We start from the raw sequence: 27,416 nt of genomic DNA, 5'->3' as shown, positions 1-27,416 counted from the left end.
AATAAGGCTACTGTGAACATTCATATACAAGTCTGTTTGTGGATATATGTTTTCAGTTCACTTGGGTAAATACCTAGGAGAAAATTGCCGGGTCATATGTTAAATGTACATTTAACCTCCTAAAAAAGGGCCAAACTGTTTTTCTAAGTGACTATACAATATTACACTCCCACCAGCAATGTATGAGAGTTCCTAATGTTCTACATCTTCACTAATACTTGGCATTATTAGTTAATTTTAATTTTACCAATTCTATTGAGTATAAAGTGGTAACTTATTGGGATTTTAATATACATTTCCCTGATGACTACTGATACTGGGCTTATTCTGATACTGGGCTTATTCATATACTTTCTTTTGTGAAGTGTCTGTTGAAATCATTTACCCATTTTTATTGTGTAGTTGTTGTCATTATTGAGTTTAAAACTCAATTGTGTATATATTCTGGATACAAGCCCTTTTGTCAGGTATGTTTTGTATTTTCTCCTAGTCTATAGCTTGCCTTTTCATTTTCTATACTGTGTCTTTTGAAGAGCAAAAGTTTTGAATTTTGATGAAATCTACTGTCATTTGTTTTCTTCTATGGTTTGTGCTTTTTGTGTCCTGTTTAAAAAATCTTTGCCCAACACAATGTCACATAGGTTTTGTTTTCTTCTAGAAGTTTTATACTTTTAACTCTTATATTTAGGGCAATGGTCCAATGCTAGCTGATTTCTGTGTACAGTGTAAGATCAGATCAAGGTTCATTATTTTCCATATAAATATCTATTTGATCCAGCACAACTTGTTTAAAAGACTACCTTTTCCTCGATGATTTATCCTGGTGCCTTTGCCACAAACCAATTTACCATACAAGTGTGGATCTATTTCTGAACTCTATTCTGTTCCACTGATCTAAAAGTGTATCCATATACCAGTACCAGATTGTCTTGATTACTGCAGCTTTATAGTAATTTTTGATAGCAGGTAACATTCTCAAACCTTCTTTAAACTGTTTTGGGCAATAAATTTTAGAATCAACCTACCAATTTCTTCAAACAAGCCTGTTATAATGTTGATTGGAACTCTACCAACTCTAAAAATGTAAATCTGCCCCAAATTATCTAAATAATATTTATTCTTTCAAACCATGAGCACAGAATACCTCTCTATTTACTTAGGTCTTCTTTAATTTCCCTCAGCAACGTTTTGTACTTTTCAGCATACAAGTACTGCACATCTTTCATTACATTTATTACTAAACTTTGTTGCTATCATAATGAATTGTTTTTACATTTCATTTTCTAAATGTTAATTGCTGGTATAGAGAAATAAAATTGATTTTTGTATACCAACCTGTGTATTCTGTAATCTAGCTAAATTCACTTTTTAGTTCTAGAATGTTTTTGAGATTTCTTACGATTTTCTAAACATACAATTATGTTCTCTGCAAATAAAGACAGCTTTACTTCTTCCTTTCCAATCCCAAGACTCTTATTTGAACAATAAAGTGTTGACGAAATGTAGTAAAAGCATATACCCTTGCCTTGTTCCTAATCTCAGAGGGAAAGAATTCAGCAGTTCACCATTTACCATGATGTAAGTTGTAGTTTTTCATAGGTGCCTTTCCTTAGGGTTTGGAGGTTGTCCTCTGCTTTTGGCTTGCTGAGAGTCTTTATGATGAATGGGTATACTATATCATCACATGCATTTTCTGCATCTATTGAAAGGATCATTTGGTATTTACTTTTATTCTATTAATAGGGTAAATTACTCATCATATTTTCAGATGTTAAACAAAGCTTGCATTCCTGGGATAAACACTACTTGGTCGTGATGTAATATTCTTTTTTATATAATGATGGATGAGATTTGATAGTATTTTGTTAAGGTTATTTCTAACTTTTGCCATGAGGGAAACTGGTCTGTGGTTTTCATTTCTTGCAATGTCTTTATTTGGTTTCAGGGTACTATATGCCTTATACAATAAGTTTGGAAGTGTTTCCTCAAAGAGTTTGGGTAGTGCTGTTATTGTTCATTCCTTTAATATTTGAAATAATTCAACAGAAAAGGCAGCTGGGCCTACTTAAAGATTTTTAGTGTAAAGTTTTAATTATGAACTAAATTTCTTTAATGTAGGACTATTAGATTGTTCTATTTTTCCCTTGGGTCAGTTTTGGCCAATTGTGTCTTTTGAGGAATCTGTTCATTTCTTCTAAATGGCAGAAGGGTGTTCACTATATTCCTTATTATCCTTTTAGTGTTTATAAGATCTGTAGTGAAAACAGTTTTTTCCATACTTGATATTGGTATGTGTCTTTTGTTTTCTTCATCAGTCTAGCTAGAGATTTATCAATTTTACTGATCTTTTCAAAGAATCAGCTTTTTCTTGGTTTCATAAATTTTCTCCATCATTTGTCCATTTTCACTTTCACTGATTTCTTTTCTTCTCTTTGTTATTTCATTCCTATTCTTACTTTGAATTTAACTGTAGCAGTATATAGAAACTGTTCCAAGATAGCCCCCTTTCCTCTCCCTTCCTTTGTCCTATTATTGTCATATATATTACATCTTTATATAAGCCCAACAACAGTTTTATAATTATTGTTTTATGTTGTTATCTTTTAAGAGATGAAAAGGGGGTAATATATTTCCATTGTCTCTGGCAGCACGATTCTAAGGGGGCCCCTCCCATAATTCCTGCCTCTTGACGCTCATGCCTTTGTGTAATTCTCTCCCCTCAAGTACGAGCAGGAACTGTGACTTCCTTCTAACCAACAGAATCTGGCAAAGGTGATGGAATGTCACTACTGTGGTTATGTTATGATACATAAGACTCCATCTTGCTAGCAGACTCATTGTAGCAACTTTCACTGCTGCCTTGATGAACCTTGGTGGGAAAGCCCACAGGCCAAGACTCTGCCGGTTATCTCTAGGAACTACTGGCAACCTTCAGCCAGTAAGAAGCTGAGGCCCTCAGTCCTATACATCCAAGGGAATTCATCTGCTAACAACCTGAATGAGCTTGGAAGCAAATTCTTCTCCATTTAAGCCTACAGATGAGAACAGTCTGGCCAACACCTTAAAACTGTGAGGTAATAAGTATGTCTTGTATTAAGTCATATGTTTGTGTAATTTGTTACACAGCAATAGAAAATATACTGTTTTTTACATGCATAATTACCTCTACCAGTGATCTTTATTTGCTCTGTGAACTTGGATTACACATGGTCCTTTTCTTTCAGCTGGAAGGACTTCTTTCAGTACTTCTCGTAAGGCAGGTCTGAGAGCGACAAATTCCCTTCATTTATCTGGGAACATCTTTATATCACCTTCATTTTTAATTTTTTAAAAAAATATTCTTATTGGCTTTTACTTTTTTAAAAATTAATTAATTAACTTATTTTTGGCTGAGTTGGGTCTTTGTTGCTGCACGCGGGCTTTCTCTAGTTGCGGCAAGTGGGGGCTACTATTCGTTGTGGCGTGTGGGCTTCTCATTGTGGTGGCTTCTCTTGTTACGGAGCACGGGCTCTAGGCGTGCGGGCTCAGAAGTTGTGGCTCACGGCCTCTAGAGCGCAGGTTCGGTAGTTGTGGCTCACGGGCTTAGTTGCTCCGCGGCACGTGGGATTTTCCTGGACCAGGGCTCGAACCCGTGTCCCCTTCGTTGGCAGGTGGATTCTTAACCACTGCGCCACCAGGGAAGCCCTATCACCTTCATTTCTGAAGGACAATTTGGCTGGATTTAAAATTCCTGGTTGACTGTTATTTGTTTTCAGTAATTACAAGATGCCATCCCACTGCTTTCTGGCCACTGTTGTTTCTTATGAGAAATCAGCTGTTAATCTTATCATTGAGGATCCGTTGTACATAATGCATCACTTCTCTAGGTGCTTTCAAGATTTTCTCTTTGTTTCTAACATTCCCCAGTTTGACTATTACATCTCTTAGATGAATATCCTACTTGGAGACACTGAGTGTCTCAGATGTATAGTTTAGCATTTTCCATCAAATATAGGAAGTTTTCAGTCATTTCTTCTTCAAGTATTTTTTTCTTTCCCTTTCTCTCTTTCCCCTCTCTTTTCTGGCTCCCATTATGCCTCATGCATATATTGGTATGCTTGATAATGTTCCACAGGTCTATGGGGCCCTGACTGAGGCTGTGATACTGCTTGCAGCAAGCAACACAGCAGTCTCACATTTAACAGGAGCCCTGGCAAATGAGAAAGCCATATGGGCTTTGATAAGCTGCTACATATTTCTGGGAATTTGGAAGGCAGATGCATGCTTAAGAAAGACCAGAGAGGACCCCAGTTATCTACTCATCCCTGGCTGAACATGAGGCCAGAAAATGAAAGCTGGGGCATACTTGTAAATTGTCTGATTATTCAATGTGTCTCATCCTATACACAGATCTCCTTGGCAAAGGGTAGAAGCCTTACCGGCTCAAATTGCTTAAGCACAACCTCTGACCAGTTACCGGTCAAACATAAGTTATTTTGGCCATAAGATGTCTTACATATCTTATTGTTGTTGATATTTTTAAAAATTCTTTTTTCTATATGTTCCTCAGACTAGATAATGTCTATTGATAAATTTTCAAGGTCACTGATTCCTTCTTTTGCCAGCTTAAATCTGCTGTTAACCACTCTAATGACTTCATTTTAGTTACTGTATTTTCAACTCTAGAATTTCTATTTATATATATGTATATATATACATTCCCATTTACATATATAAAATTATATGTATTCTATCTCTTTATTGATCATTCCTATTTGATGTGTCACTATCACGTTTTCATTTAATTCTTTGAACATGGTTTCCTTAGTTCTTTGAACACATTTATAATAGCTATTCTGAAGTTTTGTTAACTAACTGTAACATCTGGGCCCCTTCATAAACACTTTCTATTAGCTAGTTTCATTTCTTGTGTATGAGCAATACATTCCTGTTTCTTAGCATGTCTCATAATTTTACTGAAAATTGAAGATTTTAGACTATATCATAGCACCCCTGGATGTTGATCCTCACCTCTTCCAGGTGGGCTGCTGTTGCTATTTGTTTTAGTGAATTGCCTAGACTAATTCTACATAGTCTGTCTCCCTTGTAGTATACAGCCACTTATGTCTCTGCTCAGTTGTTATTACTAAAGTCTGGCTTCTAGGGGCTGCTCTTAGGAATAACTTATGTTTGACCAGTAACTGTTCAGAGGTTGTGCTTAAACAATTTGAGCCAGTAAGGCTTCCACCCTTTGCCAAGGAGATCTGTGTATAGGCTGAGACACACATTCAAAAAACAAACAATTTACAATTTACAGCTTCCATTTTCTGGCCTCATGTTCAGCCAGGGGTGAGCAGATAACTGGGGTCCTCTCTGGCCTTTCTTAAGTATGTATCAGCCTTCCAAATTCCCAGAAATATGTAGCAGCTTATCAAAGCCCACATGGCTTTCTCATTTGCCAGGTCTCCTGTTAAATGTGAGGCTGCTCTGTTGCTTGCCCCAACTGGTATTACAGCCTCAGTCAAGCAGCTATGCTGTTGGCCTTTCCAGTTTGTTTGCCACCTAGATCAAGACCACAGTTATTTTCAACAATGCTCCAGGCATGGGGAATTTCCATGGGCTCCAAAATCAGGTCAGTCCCTTCCATCATCGAGGAGGATTCCGGCTCCTGTGATAATGTGACACAGAGACTGTTGGGGAGCAGAGAGGGTAAATGGCAACAGCCACTTTGGGCTCAATTTCTTTTTTTCCAAGTTTCTTAAGGTAAAAACTTCAATAATTGATTTAAGATGGTTCTTCTTTCCTATTCAAACATTTATAGCTATAAATTCCTCTCTAAGCACTGCTCTAGTACATCCCACAAATTCTGATATATTGTATTTTCACTATCATTCAGTTCAAAATTTGTTTGATTTCTAAATATCTGAGTTTGTCCTAGACATGTTATTGTTGTTGATTTCTAACAGAATTCCATTACAGTTAGGGAATATACCCTTAAGATTTCAGCCTTTTAAAATTTACTGACACATATTTTACTGCCAGCATATGGTTTACCCTAGTGTCCACATCATGCACACAAAAGACTGTATATACTGAAGGTATTGGATGCAATTTTCAAAAATATTAGGTCAATGTGTTTGATGTTTTTTAGATTTTTCTATAGTTATTGATTTTCTTTTTTCTTTTTTTTTTTTTAAACTTATTTTTATATTTATTTTTGGCTGTGTTGGGTCTTTGTTTCTGTGCGAGGGCTTTCTCTAGTTGCGGCAAGCGGGGGCCACTCTTCATCGTGGTGCGCAGGCCTCTCACTATCGCGGCTTCTCTTGTTGCGGAGCACAGGCTCCAGACGCGCAGGCTCAGTAGTTGTGGCTCACGGGCCCAGTTGCTCCGTGGCATGTGGGATCTTCCCAGACCAGGGCTCGAACCCATGTCCCCTGCACTGGCAGGCAGATTCTCAACCACTGCGCCACCAGGAAAGCCCTATATAGTTATTGATTTTTTAAATCTAGATGTTCTATCAATTGCTGAGAGATGTTAAAATCTCCAACATTCAAGATTGTGAAACTGTCCATTTCTCCCTTTAACACATATTTTGAAGTTCCCTTCAAATTTTTTGCCTCATGTATTTTGAAGTTCTCTTTCTAGGTGTATGCACATTTTATGACTTATTCCTCCTAATGAAGTGCCCCATTTGTCACTGTGAAATGTCTCTCGTTAGTTCTGATAATAGTCTATGTCTTGCAATCTATTTTATATATTAATGTAGCCACTCGGGCCTTCACATGCTTGCCATTTGCATGACATATTTCCATGATATATCCCATCCATTCATCTACTTTCAACCTACCTGTACCTTTATATTTAAAGTATTATCTTTGTAGTCAGCATGTAATTAATTGAGTTTTGTCTACTTACCTTTCTGATAATTTCTAACTTTTAATTGGAGTGTTTAGTCCATTAATGTTTAATATAATTATTGATATAGTTTAGATTTACCATTTTATTATTTGTTTTCCATCTGTCTCCTCTATTGTCCCTCTTCTTCCCTTTACTACCTTTTCTTTTCTTTGTACTATCAGAACATTTTTTAACATTCCATTTTAATGTCGCCATTGACAGTTTAGCTATACTTTTTTTTTTTTTTAATTTTTTCTCATTAAACTTTTTTAATGGGTCTCAAATTCTGTGACAGATTTTTGGTCAAGTTGTTTCCATTAAAAAGTACTGATTTTAAAAACTAGTAACTTAAAACTGCCACACACAAAACAAATGGTCCACAACACATTCTCCTTTCCTTCTGAAGGTTTTACGATGCATTGTTATCATTGACCAGTCTTTTGCTATTAAACTTAAATGGCCAATTGAGACAAACAGTTCTGAGACCGTTCTTCCACCACTGATTAAGACTGGGGTGGCAGGTATTGGGGATAATATTCATTTAGCCTTCTGAGCTTTCTGGGCAGACCTGGTGACCTTGCCAGCTCCAGCTGCCTTCTTGTCCACTGCTTTGATGACACCCAAAGCAACCGTCTGTCTCATGTCATGAACAGCAAAGCGGCCCAGAGGAGGATAGTCAGAGAAGCTCTCAATACACATGGGTTTGCCAGGAACCATATCAATGATGGCAGCATCACCAGATTTCAAGAATTTGGGGCCATCTTCCAGCTTTTTCCCAGAACGACGATCAATCTTCTCCTTCAGCTCAGCAAACTTGCAGGCAATGTGAGCTGTGTGACAATCCAGCACAGGTGCATAGCTGGCACTGATTTGGCCTGGATGGTTCAAGATAATCACCTGAGCTGTGAAGCCAGCTGCTTCCATCGGTGGGTCATTTTTGCCATCACCAGCCACACTGCCACGACGAACATCTTTGACAGACATATTCTTGACATTGAAGCCCACATTGTCCCCAGGAAGGACTTCACTCAAAGCTTCATGGTGCATTTCAACAGACTTCACTTCAGTTGTCACGTTGTCTGGAGCAAAGGTGACCACCATGCCAGGTTTGAGAACACCAGTCTCCACTCAACCCACAGGGACAGTGCCAATACCACCAATTTTGTAGACGTCCTGGAGGGGCAAGCGCAAGGGCTTGTCAGTTGGGCGAGTTGGTGGCAGGATGCAATCCAGAGCTTCAAGCAGTGTGGTTCCACTGGCACTGCCATCTTTACGGGTGACTTTCCATCCCTTGAACCACGGCATGTTAGCACTTGGCTCCAGCATGTTGTCACCATTCCAGCCAGAAACTGGCACAAATGCTACTGTGTCGGGGTTGTAGCCAATTTTCTTAATGTAGGTGCTGACTTCCTTTACAATTTCCTCATATCTCTTCTGGCTGTAGGGTGGCTCGGTGGAATCCATTTTGTTAACTTCAACAATTAGCTGTTTCACACCCAGTGTGTAGGCCAGAAGGGCATGCTCACGGGTCTGCCCATTCTTGGAAATACCTGCTTCAAATTCACCAACACCAGCAGCAACAATCAGGACAGCACAGTCAGCCTGGGATGTGCCTGTAATCATGTTTTTGATGAAGTCTCTGTGTCCTGGGGCATCAATGATGGTCACATAGTACTTGCTGGTCTCGAATTTCCATAGGGAGATATCAATGGTGATACCACACTCGCGTTCAGCTTTCAGTTTGTCCAAGACCCAGGCATACTTGAAGGAGCCCTTCCCCATCTCGGCAGCCTCCTTCTCGAACTTTTCAGTGGTTCTCTTGTCGATCCCACCACATTTGTAGATCAGATGACCGGTAGTGGTGGACTTCCCAGAATCTACGTGTCCGATGACAACGATGTTGATGTGGGTCTTCTCCTTTCCCATTTTTGCTTAGGTTTAGCGGTGGTTTTCACGACACCTGTGTCCTGGCGACAAACCCATTGCGAAAAAGCTAACTATACTTCTTTGCATTATCTTTTTTTTTTTTACTGGTTACTCTAAGGATTGGAATATATACACTAAACTGTTCAAAAACATTACCAGGATTTGTACAGAGGTTATTATATGCTTCCCATTTGTGTCTAAAAGCTCAAATACTTTTGGACATTACAAAATCCTAAAAGCAGGAAAGTCAGAATTTTACAAAATATATGTATAAGCATTGTACCCTAATTTACTATTTACGTGATTACTCTTCTTAAAACTTTTAGAAAGCACCAAATGCAATTAGCTAAGTTACACAGGCATAGGCACTGCTTGGAGTTCTAAAAACCAGTTATGCATTGTGCCATGTTATTATAGGAAAAAAAAGCAACGATGGAGGAAAGAAAAAAAATCTAGACAAAAACCTAAAACTTGACTAGTAATTCAACACAGAACAAAGAGCCGGAAAGTCAGATGGTATAATGTTCCCAAACAGAATTTCCCCAAGAAATATTACTTTTTTGTTAATGAAAAACTAAAAATTTAGAAAAGCAGCAAAGCAAAAAACAGCATTCTCTAATAACTACTGTCAACACTTATGATAGACTTCTTTCAGCTTTGCTTCTATACATTTTAAAAAATTACTCATAATTGTAATCATAGTCTAATTACTTAATTTTTCCTCTATATTTGGGCACTGAAAATGCCTCCATTTTTAAAATTATATATAATAAAGGGTAAAATTTTCATACAGAAAATAATTCCTGTACTTAAGACTGCTTCCTTGGAATAAATTAATAGAAGTAGATTTATTGGCAAAAAAATCTCCCATTTCTCAGGATCTAACATACTACTAAACTTCTTTCCACAAGTGCTTTAATAAACTTCTACCATCAATGTCCCTGTTTCATCACATTTGGGATTACCATTTGTAAAATCTTTCATTTTTGAAAAGCTAAAAATAATTTCTCACCATTCTGCTATGGCTTTTTCTAATCACTTATCCCTCTCATTTATTTTCTTGTGTTTCATCAAGAGGATTTTACCTACTGTACCAAGAGAAGACCTGAGACACTTATCTCAGGTTCCTCCAGGGATGTGTTTTATGGAATTAACTTCTAGAGCTTTAGCTGACCGCCCTCCAGGATGTGTTTTATGGAATTAACTTATAGAGCTTCAGCTGACCGCCCTCCAGGTCAGTTTGCATAAACACTGAATCTGAAGATAAATAAACACACTAGCTAATATAGGGTCTCTTAATGTTACTATCTTGAAATGTCCAGTGTAGTATTAGAATTTTTAGAAAGATTCAAAATGGGAAAATGAATATAATGATAGTGGGTTTCTTAAAATTCACACTCTTATAGTAGAGACTCTTCCCCATAATTCCAACAGCACACTAACCTGGTCAGAAAGATTACCAGGATTTGGACAGAGGTACTATTATATGCATCACATTTGTGTGTAGAAACACTAATATTTTTGGACATTATAAAACCCTAAGTGTTTATCATTTTGAAGCAGGATGTTTGAAAGTAAAGCAGCAAAATATCACTTATCTGCACAGGTCAACATTTTATATCTACGAGGTCTAATATGTCTACTAGTCACGTATGGCTACTACTGAGCACTTGAAACGTGGCTAGTGTGACTGCGGAATTGAATGTTTTGTTTGATTTAAATGTAAATACAGGCACATATTTTATTGCACTTCACTTTATTGCACTTCAGAGATACTGACTGCAATTTTTACAAATTGAAGGTTTGTGGCAACCCCACCTAGATCAAGTCCATCGGTGCCATTTTCCAACAGCATTTGCTCACTTTCTGTCTCTGTATCACATTAGGATAATTCTCAAAATATTTCAAACTTTTTCATCATTATATTTGTTATGGTGATCAGCGATCTTAGATGTGACTATTTTAATTATTTAGGGTTACCATGTATCACGCCCATAATAAGACAGCGAACTTAATCAATACATATTGTTATGTGTTCTTACTGCTCCACCAACCAGCCGTTCCCCAGTCTCTCTCCCTCTCCTCAGGCCTCCCTGTCCCCTGGGACACAACAATATTGAAATCAGGCCTTTAACTGTTCAAATGAAGAGTCACATGTCTCTCACTTTAAATCAAAAGCTAGAAATGATTAAGCTTACTTAGTGAGGAAGGCATGTTGAAAACTGAGATAGGCCAAAAGCTAGGCTTCTTGTGCAAAACAGGTAGACAAGTTGTGAATGCAAAGGAAATGTTCTCGAAGGAAATTAAAACTGCTAATCCAGTGAACACAGGAATAATAAGAAAGCAGAGCAGCCTTTTTGCTGATATGGAGAAAGTGTGAATGGGCTGAATAGAAGATCAAACCAGCCACGACATTCCCTAATTTAGCCAAAGCCTAATTCAAAGCAAGGCCCTAACTCTCTTCAATTATGTGAAGGCTGAGAGAGGTGAGGAAATGTCCAAAGAACAGTCTGAAGCTAGCAGAGGTTGATTCATGAGGTTCCAAGAAAGAAGCCAACTCCATAACATCAAAATGCAAGGTGAAGCAGCAAGTGCTGATGTAGAAGCTGCAACAAATTATCCAGAAGATAATTAATGAAGGTGGCTACACTAAACAAGTGTTTCAATATGGATGAAAGAGCATTCTATTGGAAGAAGATGCTACCTAGGACTTTCATAGCTAGAGAAGAGAAGTCAAAGCGCAGCTTCAAAGCTTCAAGGGACAGGCTGACTCTCATGTTAGGAGCTAATGTAGCTGGTGACTTTAAGTTGAAGCCAGTGCACATTTACCATTCCAAAAACCCTAGTGCCCTTAAGAATTCTACCAAATCTACTCTGCCTGTGCTCTATAAATGGAACAACAAAGCCTGGATGACAGCACATCGGTGTAAAACATGGTTTACTGAATATATAAAGTTCGACATCGAGATCTACTGTTCAGAAATAAAGACTCCTTTCAAAATATTACTGCTCACTGACAATGCACCTAGTCATCCAAGAGCTCTGATAGATATACAATGAGATTAATGTTGTTTTCATGCCTAACACAATATCCATTTTGCAGTCCATGGATCAAGGAGTAATTTCGACTATGAAGTTTTATTATTGACGAAATACATTTTCTAAGGCTACAGCTGCCATAAATAGTGATTCCTCTGATGGATTTGGGCAAAGTAAATTGAAAACTTTTTGGAAAGGAGTCACCATTCTAGATGCCATCAAGAACATACATGATTCATGGGAAGGGGATAAAATATCAATATTAACAAGAGTTTGGAGGAAGTTGATTCCAGCCCTCATGGATGCCTCTGAGGAGTTCAAGACTTCAGTGCAGGAAGTAACTGCAGATTACTTAGCAAGAGAACTAGAATTAGAAGTGGAACCTGAAGATATGACTGAATTGCTGCAATCTCATGATAAAATTTTAACAGGTGAGGAGCTGCTTCTCACGGATGAGCAAAGAAAGTGAGTTCTTGAGATGCATTTACTCTCAGTGAAGATGCTGTGGAGGTTGTTGAAATCACAATAAAGGATTTAGAATACTACATAAACTTAGTTGATAAAGTAGCAGTAGGGTTTAACAGAATTGACTCCAATCTTGAAAGCAGTTCTGCTGTGGATAAAATGCTATCAAACACACTGCATGCTACAGAGAAATCATTCGTGAAAGGAAGAGTTAATCAATGGTGGCAAACTTCATTTTTGTCGTATTTTAAGAAATTGCCACTCCAGCCTTCAGCAACCACCACCTTGGTCACTCAGTAGCCATCAACATGAGGCAAGATCCTCCACCACCAAAAGGATTATGACTCACTGAAGGCTCAGATGATGGTTAGCAATTTTTTAGCAATAAAGTATTTTTTAACTAAGATATGTACATTGTTTCTTTAGACACTGGGAAACCAAAAAATTCATGTGACTCCCTCTGTTGCAATATTCGCTTTATTGTGGTGGTCTGGAACCAACCCTCAGTATCTCTGAGGTATGCCTGCTGCCACATGTGCTATAGACAGCACAGGTTTAGATTAAACTAAAGAGAGCCTCACTTTTTTTTTTTTCCTTTTGGAATATAGACAGTATTAGCAATTCAAGTCAAACTTGCTCATTTCCTCAATGAAACTGGATTTCTCCCAAGCAGCAGCAAGCGTACTTCACATACCTGCTCCACAACCAGGCTTCCCTCTGTGGCCACATGGCTGTCACCACAGCACAGAGACAGGCAACCTCTTAGCTCTGAGTTTTGATAGCTCTGTGTCATCACTCATTGGTGGTTTCATGGTGCAGGTGTACACATTTAATTATAAGATCTGATCCTTTAATGTACTTGAGATTAAAAATTTCTGGTAGGGTAAATGACTGATATTAAACATCTATATCCTTTCTTCTTTTCAATTGCTTTGGCTAACTTTCCCCTGCTCATTCAGTAAATGACAACTCTTTTCTTCCTGATCCTCAGCCCCCAAACCTCAGTTATTCTTAATTTCTTTCCCTCTCACCTCATAGCCAATCTATCAGCACATATTGTTGCCTCCATTTTCAAAATATATCCAGAATCCGACCACTTCTCAACACATCCACTGCTATCATGTAGCCCAAGCCACGAACATCTCTCACCTGAACTATTCCAAAGCGTCCGGACAGGTTTTCCTATTTCTCCTCTGCTCCTCCACAATCTATCTTCCTCAGAGCAGCCAGAGTGAGCCCTTAAGTAAGTTCATATCGTTCCTCAGTTGAGAAGTATTCAATGGCACCTCCATTCTCACTCAGAACAAAGTCCAAAGTCTTTTCCATGCCTTCTAGGAGCTACAGAACACGTCAGCTGACTCTCCTTAGCCCTGTTTGTCCCCCTCTCCCATTATTCTGCTCCAGCCACCATCTTCCTGGCTTTTTCTTGACAGTGCTAAGCATGTTCCCAGCCTAGAGTTTTTACTTTAACACTTTTCCTTTAACACTTTTCTCCCAGATACACACATGGTTCGGTCTTCATTTCTTTCAGGCCTCAGCTAACATGTCACATTAGAGGCCTTCCCTGAATACCTAATTTAAAACAGAAGCCTGTACCTCTTTATCCCTTCTCTGCTTCCTTTTTCTTCATGACTTGATATCATATATTTACTGTCAACTACTGAAATGTAAGTGCCATGACAGCAGGGACTTTACTTTGTTACCGTATTCCCAGCCCTCAGAACAGTGCCTGGCACATAGTAGTGCTCAATAAATATGTGTGGGGTGCAGGGAAATGAGGCTGCAGTCCTGAGCAGGCAGCAGTGCCTGAGGTCTTGGGCCCTTTCACTAAGCTCCCAATACTACAACCAGTGAGCTTTCTACAACACACAGCTGTTTCTCCCACTCCTCTGTCAAATGGCTCACCACTGTCCCCAAAATAAATGACCAGATATGCTCCAATCATACTGAATTTTTTTCAGTTCCTAAAACCAAACATGCTCCCTTTCTTCTTCAGCCCTTTATCACTCAGTGTCTTCTGTGTTTGAAAGAACCCCACACCTCCACCCTTCCAGCACCCCACACAGCCTCACCTTTCAAGACCTTGATGCAAACCATGCCTTCTCTAGTAAGCCTTCCATGCCACTCCCACCACCTTCACCCCAACAACTGGGGTGGTCTTTTATACACGGTGCTTAGCTCACTCTGCTGGGACTGCACTGTTTTCTTACAGGTCATACAGAATCATGGTTAAGACAATGGGTTTGAATCCTGACTCTACAATTTATGAGGTGAATGACTGTGAGCAAATTACTTACCATCCTGTGGCTCAGTTTTCTCAGTGGAAAAATTACTACTTACCCTCACAGAATAGTTGTGAAGAATTAGGCTGATACTAAATGCTCAACAAATGTTGGCTACAAATCCATCCACCCACTAGACTATGAAGTGCCAGAAGGCGAGCACAGTGATTACGTCCGTATCTCAGGGCCTGGCCAGAGCCTGGCATACTTTACGTGCTCAATAAATATTTGCTGAATAAATATATGAATAAGTGACCAACTGGCCACCTCATCCTCGTCTAACTATCTATATGAATTCTCTCTATCTCAGGCACGGAGGTGGGGGAGGGGAGAGGGAGGGAAAGAGGAAGGTGAACCCTTGTTTCTTGTGCATTTCTTTGCTCACTTTCCCATATTTGAATCTTTGACTGTATTTCACCTTAATGTCCATCACAAAATAAACGTATTAACAGGAGGGGACCAATCTAACTGGAAATTTATAAGCTCTTAAAGAAACTGTGGTTTAAGGAAAAGAGCAGGTATGATGAATTCAGGGACTTTTCTAATCCCACCAGAAGGCTGGCCCATTTTCAATCAAAATTTTTTAATAAAAAGAAAAGGATCAGCCTTGTCTCTGTAAGGCTGGGGAACAATTATTTTAGATAACTGGTGTTTGTTTCCTCTTTCTCTCTCTCTCATTGAGAACAATACAGATACGGGTTCTGTCCTCATGAAGCCTCAGACTAACAAGAATAGAATTAAATAGAATACTACAAAAATAATTTATTATGCTTGTGATAGGAACTACAATAAAAAGGTACAGAGCCCGATAGTATCACATGATAGAAGGATCTGACCAAGCCCGGATGGTAAGGGAAGGCTTTCCTGAGAAAGTGTGGGGAGAGGTGAGGGAGAGGCAGGCAGGAGCCAGGCGAAGGTGGCAGCAGTGCAGGGAGCGGAGGGACCCCAGCAGGTCCTGGGCACACGCCTCTGAGCTCAGTGAGTCTGAAAGAATGCAGATGGGCTGCGGCTCAAAGACAAGCTGGAAAGATATCGCAGAGAAGCAGACGCTGCAGGGCCCTGTAGGTCACATTAAGGACTCAATATTGCCCCAAGAGAAGTGGGAAACCACCGACGGATTTTAAAAGGAAATATTTTAATTGTCATTTTTAACAGATCATTCCATTTAGAGACTGGTTGGAAGGGGGCAGGACTGGAAGCAGGGACGAAAGAGACATCATAACCGTCCTGGTGAGGAACAAGGTTTCCTTGCCCAAAGGTGGGGCAGTGCCTCCAACGAAAGGAAGTGAAAAGATCTGACAACTATTTAGGAGGATGGTTTCTAGATTTCTGGCACAGAAGTCATAGGCCGTAGTGCCATCTACTGCAAAAGAACACGGTCAAAGCAGCAGCTCGTGCTGTGCTGTGCTGTGAGCCACAAGTGTGGAGAAGCTGAACAGGCAGCTGGGTACACTGGTCTAGAAATCAGAAGCCAGGCTTAGACTAAATACACAGCAAGTCTAAGCATCACATGTGGCCAAGGGGAGCGAGGAGGAGGAGGAGGTCTCCTTTCCTGTTTCCAAATCGATACATAACATGCTATTATAAACTACTCCCGGGCTTCCCTGGTGGCGCAGTGGTTGAGAATCTGCCTGCTAATGCAGGGGACACGGGTTCGAGCCCTGGTCTGGGAAGATCCCACATGCCACGGAGTGGCTGGGCCCGTGAGCCACAACTACTGAGCCTGCGCGTCTGGAGCCTGTGCCCCGCAACAGGAGGGGCCGCGATAGTGAAAGGCCCGCGCACCGCGATGAAGAGCGGTCCCTGCACCGCGATGAAGAGTGGCCCCTGCTTGCCGCAACTGGAGAAAGCCCTCGCACGAACCGAAGACCCAACACAGCCAAAAATAAATAAATAAATAAATAAAGTAGCTATTAAAAAAAAAAATAGTAATTGTCTTCTCATGTGACAGCCAATTAGGAAATTTAGGGGAAAAAATAATATGCAATAAATATTTGCAGTAAAAAAAAAAAAAAAAAAAAAAACTACTCCCTAAATCTCTTATTGTACTAGGGTAAAAGGAGGAAGTAAAAGGTGCTATATAAGAATAAGTGAGGGGCTTCTGCAAAATATGTAATTTTGTTGTTTCAAAATTTTACATGGAAATGTAAAGTGCTAAGAATAGCCAAGACATCCTTAAAGAACAAGGAGAGGAGATTTGCTCCCCCAGATATTAAAACTTATTAGAGAATAATAATAATTTACAACAATATTATACTGACCCAGGGATATAACAACAGACAATAGAACTAACGGAACCATGTGTATATAAAAACTTTATACCTGAGTTGGCAAGACATAACAATGAGGAAAGAAAGGATGATTTAGGCTACCTTTATGTATGAAATTGTACCTGACCACCTCATGTTATACACCAAAACCAATTCTGGATAGATTAAAGACCTAAATGCCATGAAACATCTTAGAAAAAAATATAGGCAAATAATGACCCTGTGGTATGATGTACAAGACACAAAAAGCACAAACCATAAGCCAAAAGAAAAACACAGTTTACCTACTTAAAATGCAAACTTCTGCCCCAAAAAAACAAGCAAAACAACAATGTGGAAAAGCTACAAGCTGGGAGAAGACTGTTGCAACATATAACTAACAGCAGAGAATACATAAACAACTCCTACAAGTCATAAGAAAAAGACAAGCAAGCAGCCCAGTCTTGCAATGCTTTGTTACTCATATGTCATTTTTGGGAAAAAAGGAGGCAAGCAAATCACACAGAGGAAGAGCAAACCACTTAGTGATACACTCCTGGCAAAGGCAGGGGACCAGGCACTCTCCCACCTGGTAAACGCAGAGTCATTAACAACCTTCTTTGGAGGACAATTTGTCAATATCCATCAAAACAACAACAACAAAAAAAAAACCTAACAACCCTTTGATGTGGCAATTGTACTTCTTGGAATTATCCAAGAGATAAATTCACATATGTAAAAAGATTAGTCAAGGACATTCTCTGTAATACTGTTTCTAGAAGCAGAAAAATTAAAATTAGAATGTCCAACAATGGGGAATAAGTTTAAATAAATTACATCCATACAATGGAATCAATGACAAGGAACTATCACTTAGAGAAACTGTTTTGTGAAAAAAATCAAGATGCAGAACAGACGATTAACAAAAGAGGAGCAGGCTAGAAGATGGAGGGCAGAAAATATGCACACTTATATGCACAGACTATCTCTGCAGGGACACAAAAGAATCCAGTAAGAGTGACTGCCTCTGGGAAGGAGAGGAGGGGCCAGTGCTGAAGAGCAGACATTTCCCCCTCACTGAACAGTCCGTAACACCTTTCGTTTTGTTTTTAACCATGTATATATATGTATGTGTTACCTTCTTAATAAAATGTCCTACTGAGAAAATTTCAGCCACTCAAAAAATAAAAAAGAATGGTTTAAACAAACGATAGTATATCCATACTAATAAATACTATATCTAGCAGCTGAACAGAGTAAACCTATATGTATTAATACTGAATAGGTACAAGGTTTCTTTTTGGGGTAATGAAAATGTTTTAAAATTGGCTGTGGTAATGGATGCCCAACTCTATGAATACACTAAAAGCCACTGAATTGTACACTTTAAAAGGGTGAATTGTAAGGTATGTGATTTCTACCTCAATAAAAGCTGTTAAAAATATCTATATACACATACATACACAAAAAGAGAGAAGGGGATGGTGAGGAAATAGGATTCAGCAAACTGGAACCAGAGGCCGAATCTGGCACACCACTGGTTTTTATAAATATAGTTTTATCGGCACATGGCCACACTCATTCATTCACATATTGTCTATGGCTGCTTTCATGCTACAAAGGCAGAGTTGAGTAGTTAACAACAGAGACAGGAGGGCTCGCAAAGCCCAAAATCTTTACTATCTGGCCTTTTACAGAAAAAGTTTGCCAACCCAATATTAAAAAAGTCTTAAGTTATATACAGCTGAGCAAAAAATAACAGTTGCAGAATAATACAGTCAGTATGATATCATTTATGTTCTAAAAACCACACACAATAAGACATATTTTCTATAAGCACATTTAGGAAATGATCTAGAAAGATAAGGACCAAACCAAACTCATACCCATGAGTTACTTCTGGGCAGGGGTAGGCAGATAAGGATTGGGAGTTGGCCAAAGGGGACTTTGGCTTTATTTGTAATTTATTTGAAAATGTATTTTATTTGTTTTAAGGAGACAAGTTCATATATTACCTGAGTAACTGAACTTTCTTTCTTAATTAATATTTTAAATATTTTAAAAGCAAGGCTGGCAGAAACAGAAAAGTAACGGGACTAGGTAGAATTTTAAAATGTGAGTTCTGATCTTGGTTTTAATTTTACTAAGCACTGCCAGAATTTTAAGTATTCTGATGCTACACCCACTTCTTAGTTTTTTCAGATCCTTCTCCTGGCATTCCTCTTACATTTCTCCTTCATTGCCTTCAGAGCTGAGGTTTTCAAGTTTCAAGGTGAAATGAGATATGAGCAAGGGCGGTAGGGAGGGATGGAGGATGGCTACAAAGGAGGCACAGGCTAGCAAATGGTGGTGTCCTGTCAACAGTCAACTATTTCGGGGATATAATTCTTATTTCAGGGCCACTCGGATGTGTGATGATTCCTAGTCTCAGGTTTAGCAGCACTTTGCAGTAAGTCCACGCTCATAGCCTTTGTATTCCTATCTTCACATAATTCACAAGACCCTAATGAGAGCTGTGTGACTTCTAACATTTTCTGTACTTCAAATCAGTTTGCAAGTAAGTTTGACTAGTCTTGTAACAAAGTACACCATAGAAATGGAACTAAATGACTGTTAATAAGCAATCCAGGCCCTAGAATGGTACATAATGGATCCTGAGTCCCAACCAAGCTGTTTTACACCATAATTTACAAAAATAATATGGGTACAAATGACAAAATACACTTGTTCATCTTTAGGAAAATAAATTAAGTGAAAATCTAATGGGAGAAAAAAGTAAATGACTTTAAGACAATTATTAGTTACTATTAATTACAGGAATGGACAGTTTTTCATGCAAAAACATTAAATGTCAAATGTAGTTTCCAACTGCATATGTTTACACAAAATTAGACCTCAGCTAACCAATCTTGTAGGATACCTAGAAACTATGTACAATTCTAGAAAAGGCAAGTGCTCTAAAACAGTAATAAAAGCAACTAAAATTTTTTTATGAAGAGGTAAATTCAAAAGATAGGGTATCCTGAAGGCCATGGTATTGACAGGGGGCCTGTGCCAGCTCAGTCGGCTTGAGCAAGTCTCAACAGGGGGAGCTTGAGCAACTCTCAGTTGTTGGGACCACAGCCACTTCTGCTTCTGAAACAAAGCAACTGGACAACCTGAAGAAGGGCTGCTTTTAGCTGAAATAATCTGGGGAAATCTGGCTGTACAGAAACTAGAGTTACAAGGGGAAAAAAGCACATTCAACAAACTGATTTTTTAGACAATCTGGTTTTAAACAAGACTCAGCATAATTTTAACACATCTTCACAAAGGAGAGAATAAGAAGTCGAGTATTAGCAAAAAGAAGCATTAGAAATTACATACACAAGCACTCATATATTTTAAACTAAATAGAATTTCATTTTAAGTTTCTCCTTGGGAAAAAAGGGTTTGCTCCTAATAAACTCACCTCCATGTTCTAGAAATACTCGAACACATCTTTCCTTTCCTCTTGCTGCAGAGAAATGAAGCAGGGTCCAGCCATTAGCATCCCGGCCATTTGGAGAATAGCCTTGTTCTAACATCTTTCGTACCGTGTGAACATCCCCGGCAGCCACTGCAGCTTGAATCTGCAACTCTTCCTGGAGTTCAGGGTTCCTTCGACAATGGTGGTGTAACATCCTAGCTGAGTCCACTTTTTACAAAGGATTCATTAGGTCACAGGGATCAGCCTTGAAGGGTAGGTAGAATACATAAAATTTAGAATACTTGACACCTGACAGTGTGTTCATTAAATAGCACAGAATTTTCCATTGCTAAATCATGTAAACTTTAGTGATGACAGTTCATACTACTACAACAAATTAACATGTATCAGTTTTGACCAAAACTTTCAGTTATTTCCCTAAGATTATAAAAGATTTCAAAAAGAGAGTGAGGCATAAAGCCCTAAAATGCCGAAACAGGAAATTTCTTCTGCGGCCTTTTGTAAACTCAAAGCAAACATCAATGAACACAACATTTATTTTAGGTAAAATGGAAAGTGATGCTGGGCAGCTGAAGATGGAGACAACAGAGGAAGCAAATGAGTACTTGTCTTAGGAGTTTGCATTTACCTGATGCACGTGGAAAATTTAAGTTATAAACCATTCAAGGATTCTATCACAGATCAGTGAGTAAATATCGAGTATCAAATGGACAATTCATAGACTAGGAGGACTAAAGAACTTCAGCTATGAGAAGTAGTTTAAAATTTAAAAAAAGCAAAAAACTTTAGGCTGGTCCCCTAAAGTATTTCAACAATATTTTATTTTTAGCCTCAAAGAGTGGAAAGTTGGGGGGAAGGGGAAGTGGGTGGGGTTTAAGTAAATTAGAGGAAAATGTATAGATTATATTTACTTTCCTTTTGTTTCTGTCTCTCTTTCTATCCTCCCCACTTTATGTCCTCTGAGGCACGATTTACTACTCCTCTTTTTCTGCCACATTTCTTTTGCACTTTTCTAATTTCCATTTTCCAGAAGTTTTATTCTACACATACTCAAAGTAGCAAGATCATACAAAATATTTAAAAACTAAAGGAATCTAAACAATCTGTTGATTAACCACATGAAAAAAGTAAAAGTAGTATATAGAATTCCAACACTCTCTAATAGGTCACAAAAGAGGTGTGTACTCAAACTCAATGTAAAATGAGATCTCCTTCATGCAAACAGGAAAAGTCCAAACTGAACTGGTGAAAAGTTACATCTTATATGTGTGTATACAAAAACTTTTTTTAGTACATTTTTAAGCTTTTAAATACATACAGAAACTTAAACTACATAATTCTAGGAAGCCATTCCATCTGGGCTAACTTTAAGGTATAGATTAAACTCACCTCCTAATTAGTAGCTTCCATTTCTAAAAATAAAAAATTATGTGAAAGTCCTTTAAAGACATTCTGGTCTCATATGTAGGTTAGACATCTTGGGATAATCTTGTTACCGATAACAGTTTACCTTGTAAAACTTCTCCTTATAGACTGTACAAAGGTCAACTTAAGCCTAACTTAGGTCATAACTTAGGTCATATTATCACAGCTTAATAGTATAATCACATATCCTACCTTATTTCATACATAGAAAATGGTTATTACAAACTCCTAAGTATCACTACTAAGTAATGTAATTTAAAAATATCAGGCTATCTCCTCAAGGAAAATTGGGAAATGAGAAATTTCCTGACAATTTGTTTTCTTAATAAACGTGATTTCCCCCATCTCTTCACTTAATTACTTTTTCAACTGACACTAAAATTAAGTCTCTTGTCTTAGAAATTTTAAAACCAAGAATACTTTTGGAATAGGTTTTTGCTTATTTTTAGCATTATAAGGAAAGATGAAGACCATTAGAAGGAGTTAATAGAAACTACTACCATATACTCAATCATCTTTAACAGATTTTTCTTTTTTAATTGGGATGATCACATTGGCACTTAAGGCATACTATGCAAGGAAGAAGCTTCAAACAATATCAAAACAAACCTGGATTTTCTTTTAGCAAGTGCTGTGTTTAGTATACATTAGGTGATCTGAAGGAGAAATAAAAGCTAAATGGATTTTCCCCCAGAACAGCACAGATGACCTATGACCCTCAGTCACTTACCTTACGGGAAGAATGCCCCTTTTCCTGATACGTGGATTGCCTAATAACCATTGTGCACATACAGCATCGTGAGTAGGGGGCTCAGAGTGTGTCCAGATTCCGGTGTCAATGAGCTCTTTCTTAACCTAAAAAACGAATGAAATAACAATCACGGGAAATTTTCTAAAAAAAATAAACATAGCTGCCTGAGTAGTCTACCTTTTGATGAGCTTATAGTTTAGCACTTTACAACAAACTTACAGAGCAAAGAAAGAACTCCAATCAATTCTTAGAAAAAATGATCTCAAATCTACATTAATCTGCAAGGTGGTATAGGATATGACTTATTTTCAGGAATTTTTTTTTTTTCTAAAAAGGCAGGTTTTTTTTTTTTTTTCAATGAATAAGGAAAATAATAAATCACACACTTGGAATTTGGATGCAAACACAAATTCTTCTTTTTGCTCTATTCAAAATAAATTTTCAGTACTGAATTACTTTTTAATTGACATCGCAAGTTTCTTACTCTTTCTAAACAATTAAAATGAGAATATATCTGCATTCAATACAATAGGTGGCCAGGGTCAAAATGGAATCTACGACAAGTAAAAAGAGATTTTCTTTAAATGTTGGTTCTTCGTACATGCAAAAGGCATCACATTAATAATTTTGAAACTTTTATTCCTTTATGCATACACCAAACTAGGTAAAAGATAAACAGTCTTGCCAGCTTCTCCATATGGATTCTGAAAAAATTCTCTACAACTAAAAGAATAGGGATATTTCTCCACGTCAAATAAATAAATCCTAGATCTGTGAATTCCATTAAGGTTAAGAACACAGGCAAAGTGACTTCCACGCATTACACCAGAATCCCTCTAGGAATTACTCACTGGGAGAACTGCCACCCCATCCCAGTGGGGTGGGTGTGCTAATAAGCCCTCCATCACTTAAACAAGGAATGGTCAAGCTGCCTGGCAACCTGATGAGCTATGGAGAAAAGTGACAGTCATAGGTGGTGGTGGCTACAGACCAGAATTTTCAACCAATCCAAATTAGTATGGTCTACTTTGACCCTTTCCTCTTTTCACACCTTATTTTTCCTTGTCAAACTTCTTCAAGGAAGGCCAAAGACTTCGCAAACATGCACTTGGAAATAAATAATATTTGGTTTAAAACTCTGCTTAACACTTCTAACTGAACTAGGCATGATCAGAACAACTCCTACATGGCAAGCTGTAAAAAATGCACAGTTATCCTTACAGAAATGGCTGATTCTAAGACTGGGCAAGAAATACAGAAGATGAGCCTAGAGCACCTCACAGTGCCAAAAAGCAAGAAAGTGCTCCAAGAAAAATGCAATGATGGGGGTATGTCAAAGGGACACAGGAGCCAACCAAAAGAGCTCTCAATAGCCAAGATGGAACAATTCGAACAAGAAGATAATCAAAGTACTATTAGAGTCTAACCCAAAGTACAGAATAAATACCAATAAGTCTGTATTGATATAAATAACTAACTAAATTTTAAAAGGGGGAGAAGAAACAAATCTCCTGTGCAAAATTCCAAATAGTTTGTGTAAATTCTCTCCCCTCAAGGAGGTGGAGCACAACTCCTCTCTCCTTAAGTGTGACTTCCTTTCAAAGAGGATAGTATGGGAGAGGGGGGAAGAAACTTTACAGTGCGAAACCTGAAAAACACTGCCTCAGCCAGGTGATCAGTCAATATCAAGAGTGCCAAGTCATGTTGTTAGTATGATATGATGAGAATGGCAATTTACCTCTGTGCTCTTTCTCCCCAAAACCCATAGACCTAGCTTAATCATGAGGAAAATATCAGACTAATTCCAATTGAGGGGCATTCTACAAAATACCTGACCAGTACTCTTCAAAATGTCAAGGTCATCAAAAGCAAGGAAACAAAGAAGTCTGAGAAACAGTCATAGTCAAGAGGAGCCTAAAGAAACGACTAAACGGAATGTGATATCCTAGATGGGATCCTAGAACAGAAAAAAGATATTAGGTAAAAGCTAAAGAAATCTGAATACAGTATGGGCTTTAGTTAATAAGAATGTTCATTACTGGTTCATTAATTGTGGAAAACGTATCTATTAATATAAGATGTTAATTAGGGGAAGGTGAGTGTGCAGTATATGGGAATTCTGTATTACCTTCGCAATTTTTCCATAAATCTAGAACTGTACTAAAATAAAAAATGCAAACCAATGTCTCCAATGATGAGCCTGCAGCATTTCCACAAAGGAACATGTGATTACTTCACATGTGAGCTACACCTACAGTGCAAGAATGAACACCACTGAATGCCTTACTTCTAAGTGCATCCTCAGTACTCCCTGCCTCCCAAGAAAAGTGGAGATGACCCTCTATGGTCTTGAGCCTTTAAGAGTCCTTGTTCTTGTTGTTGTTGCTTTCCATATAGCCATCACCACTTCCATGAATGCAGCGGAGTGGTGGGGAGGACATGTGAGGTGGGGGTTGAGGAGAATATGAAATGGTATTAATTTATTAATAATATCAAGAAAGGCTTTGTTAAAAGTCAAAGTGACTCAATTATTGCTCTCTTATAAGAAAGACGCACAAACAATAGTAACTTGTGATAATCCCACACGGTCTGCTTCAATTAGACAAATGAAAGTCTACTGAGTGCCTGACACATGCCTGGCATACTACTAGGCTTTGGCCACTGGTATTATCTCTGGGTAGAACTTTAATAGAGAGTTCTGCATACTTCAAATGAATCAAATACTCCTAGAATGGTTAAGATCCTTTTTCTCTTTTCTGACAATACCAAGCTCTATAAATAATAACCATAGATTTAAACCAAAAAATCGCTTCAGTCTTTATGGGAAAAAAACACATAGACACACATAACATGCACACATGACCCCTGTCAACTGCATACCTTAAATTATGAAGGCCAATGACTTATTACCAAAATATCCTAATAGTTCAAAGCATCAGACGAGTTAATTTCATCTTGGTGTAATTTTATGAGAGTTTGCACTTACTAGAGTAGAACCATCCATGTATGTATAAGTACAGGGAAAAAAAGACTATTGAACTTAGTAAATATAATATCCAGTGGTAAAGTTACCTATTAAAAACTACAAAGGAAGCCCAGAGATGAGGATGGAAAAAAGTCTATTCCCCCTCAAAAAGTGCAAGTTTGAAAGTCTGATAGCTCATGGTAGTGACCTATAAAATTAAAAAATATGACGAAGGAGGCAATTTTCTAAATAAACATATGTACAATGTAAGTTGACTCAGAATGACTAAAACTCTGAGGGTGCAATCTTTAGAAATCCCATTCTAGGTTTCACAGTCAGAAAAAGAAAAAAAAAACATACTAACAAGGAAGACTTCAGAATTATATATCAAAATGAGCTGCTTCCCAATGTATATCACTTTTATATAAGATTTTACTGCCCAATGTTAATGGTGTGTTTAAATTTTATGAATTCATCTTTTCTACTCTACACTTTTCTTACAAAAGAAAACAATCTAGGCATCCGAGCTTTTATACTGTTGACCATATTAGAAACTATAAATTTAGGAATTAAAATGTTGCCATCTAATTTCTATATAGATGCCAAGTGAACCTCATTAAATTAAAACCAAAGCTTCTTGTTTCACATAATTAAAAGAAAGCTATATTCACAGAATAAAGAATAAAATAGCTATAAAACAAAATATATTTAAGATTTGTCTAAAATTATATAACTTCCACCAAATTTGCCCATATGTTCCCCAGTTTCCTTTGGCATAAATGATTAGTCATTAATGGCTTTTTACATATTATTTTCACTAAAAGGCCACACATTTTTTTGATTAAGTGACACACATTAGAACTGTGCTTTCAGATTTCACACAAACTAGAAACAAGATAACAGCTTGCTACTCAAAAAAAGAAATAAGCATTTCTTTGCAGAGTAAACAGAGATACAGGCTGGAAAGGAAATAAAATCAGCAACTCCAAGGATACTGGCTCTGAGGAGAGAAAAAATACAAAAAACAAAAAAACCAATAGTTCACAAGTCCTAAGAAGGAAGATGGATGCAGAAACACTACAATGCCCAAAGTGTGCGACATGGGTGAGATGGATGTTAACGAGGTCTACTCGTATAACTAAGAGCCTGGAACCCAAAATGAAGTAGAAGTGTTATTTTAGTATCACTCAACAAAGTACCATAGTGTTTACGTTTCAAAACAAGTGAGGGTATTCGTATTTCCTTCAAATTACTGGGCCTCCATATAACATAAGGACTTATTATCATGCAAGACTTATCTATAAGTCTCCTAAGTTCTAATAGAAAGACCAACAAATTTCATGAAACGTGGACAAGGCAATAGAGGAAATTCTGTAATTCACTTACCCAGACCCAATTCAAAGCATAAATCACAAGTATTATAAATGATGAAGTCTTGTCATTCTTATCTCATTAACCCATGTCTGGCATTACCACCTTAGCAACCTCATGTCGGTACCTAAGTTTGTAAGAAATGAGACAAGCATTCCACACAGGGCATGCCTTCTGTTGAGAATGAAATGAAAGGCTGAAAGTCAGGTATTAGATATGCTTATAGAAACTACCTGACTTTAGACTTTTTAGGGACAGTATGTACTTCTGTGTTATCAAATAAAGAGAGATTATATGTGTCATAATTGTGAATGGCATCACTTTAGGTATGAAGAAGATAAGTACTGGCCATAGCATACTCAAAATGCATCACTTCAATTAAAATCAGTGATTCTTCCTATGTGATCATAAATCTTACTTGGTTACCAAAAAAATTGGGTGTTTTAAAATTTTTTTTCTTTTCAAAACCATGTGACTGACAACAGAATTAACACAAAGTGAACTACCAGATTGTAAAAGATAAACTACCTAACTGGCCAGTTGGTAACGAAGTACTAAATTAAATATTTTACATGACTGGCATAATCTAGACCAAATA

The 27,416-nt window shown here is 37.9% G+C and overlaps 1 protein-coding gene and 1 pseudogene across 1 annotated transcript in view; both read right to left on the bottom strand.

Moving 5' to 3' along the window:
- Positions 1-27,416, bottom strand: part of ASB7 (ankyrin repeat and SOCS box containing 7) — a 48,893-nt gene that overhangs the window by 18,902 nt on the left and 2,575 nt on the right. The window contains exons 3-4 of the mRNA XM_036842312.1: positions 22,462-22,586; positions 20,289-20,550 (exon numbers count right to left, since the gene is read on the bottom strand). Coding sequence (XP_036698207.1) covers positions 20,289-20,499 — 211 coding nt within the window. The 5' untranslated portion in view covers positions 20,500-20,550; positions 22,462-22,586. The remainder of the gene's footprint in view (positions 1-20,288; positions 20,551-22,461; positions 22,587-27,416) is intronic.
- Positions 7,126-8,858, bottom strand: LOC118890047 (annotated as a pseudogene).

The sequence above is a fragment of the Balaenoptera musculus genome, chromosome 2, assembly GCF_009873245.2.
Source record: "Balaenoptera musculus isolate JJ_BM4_2016_0621 chromosome 2, mBalMus1.pri.v3, whole genome shotgun sequence".
NCBI classification, from domain to species: domain Eukaryota; kingdom Metazoa; phylum Chordata; class Mammalia; order Artiodactyla; family Balaenopteridae; genus Balaenoptera; species Balaenoptera musculus.
This window is presented reverse-complemented; position numbering and strand designations above follow the sequence as displayed.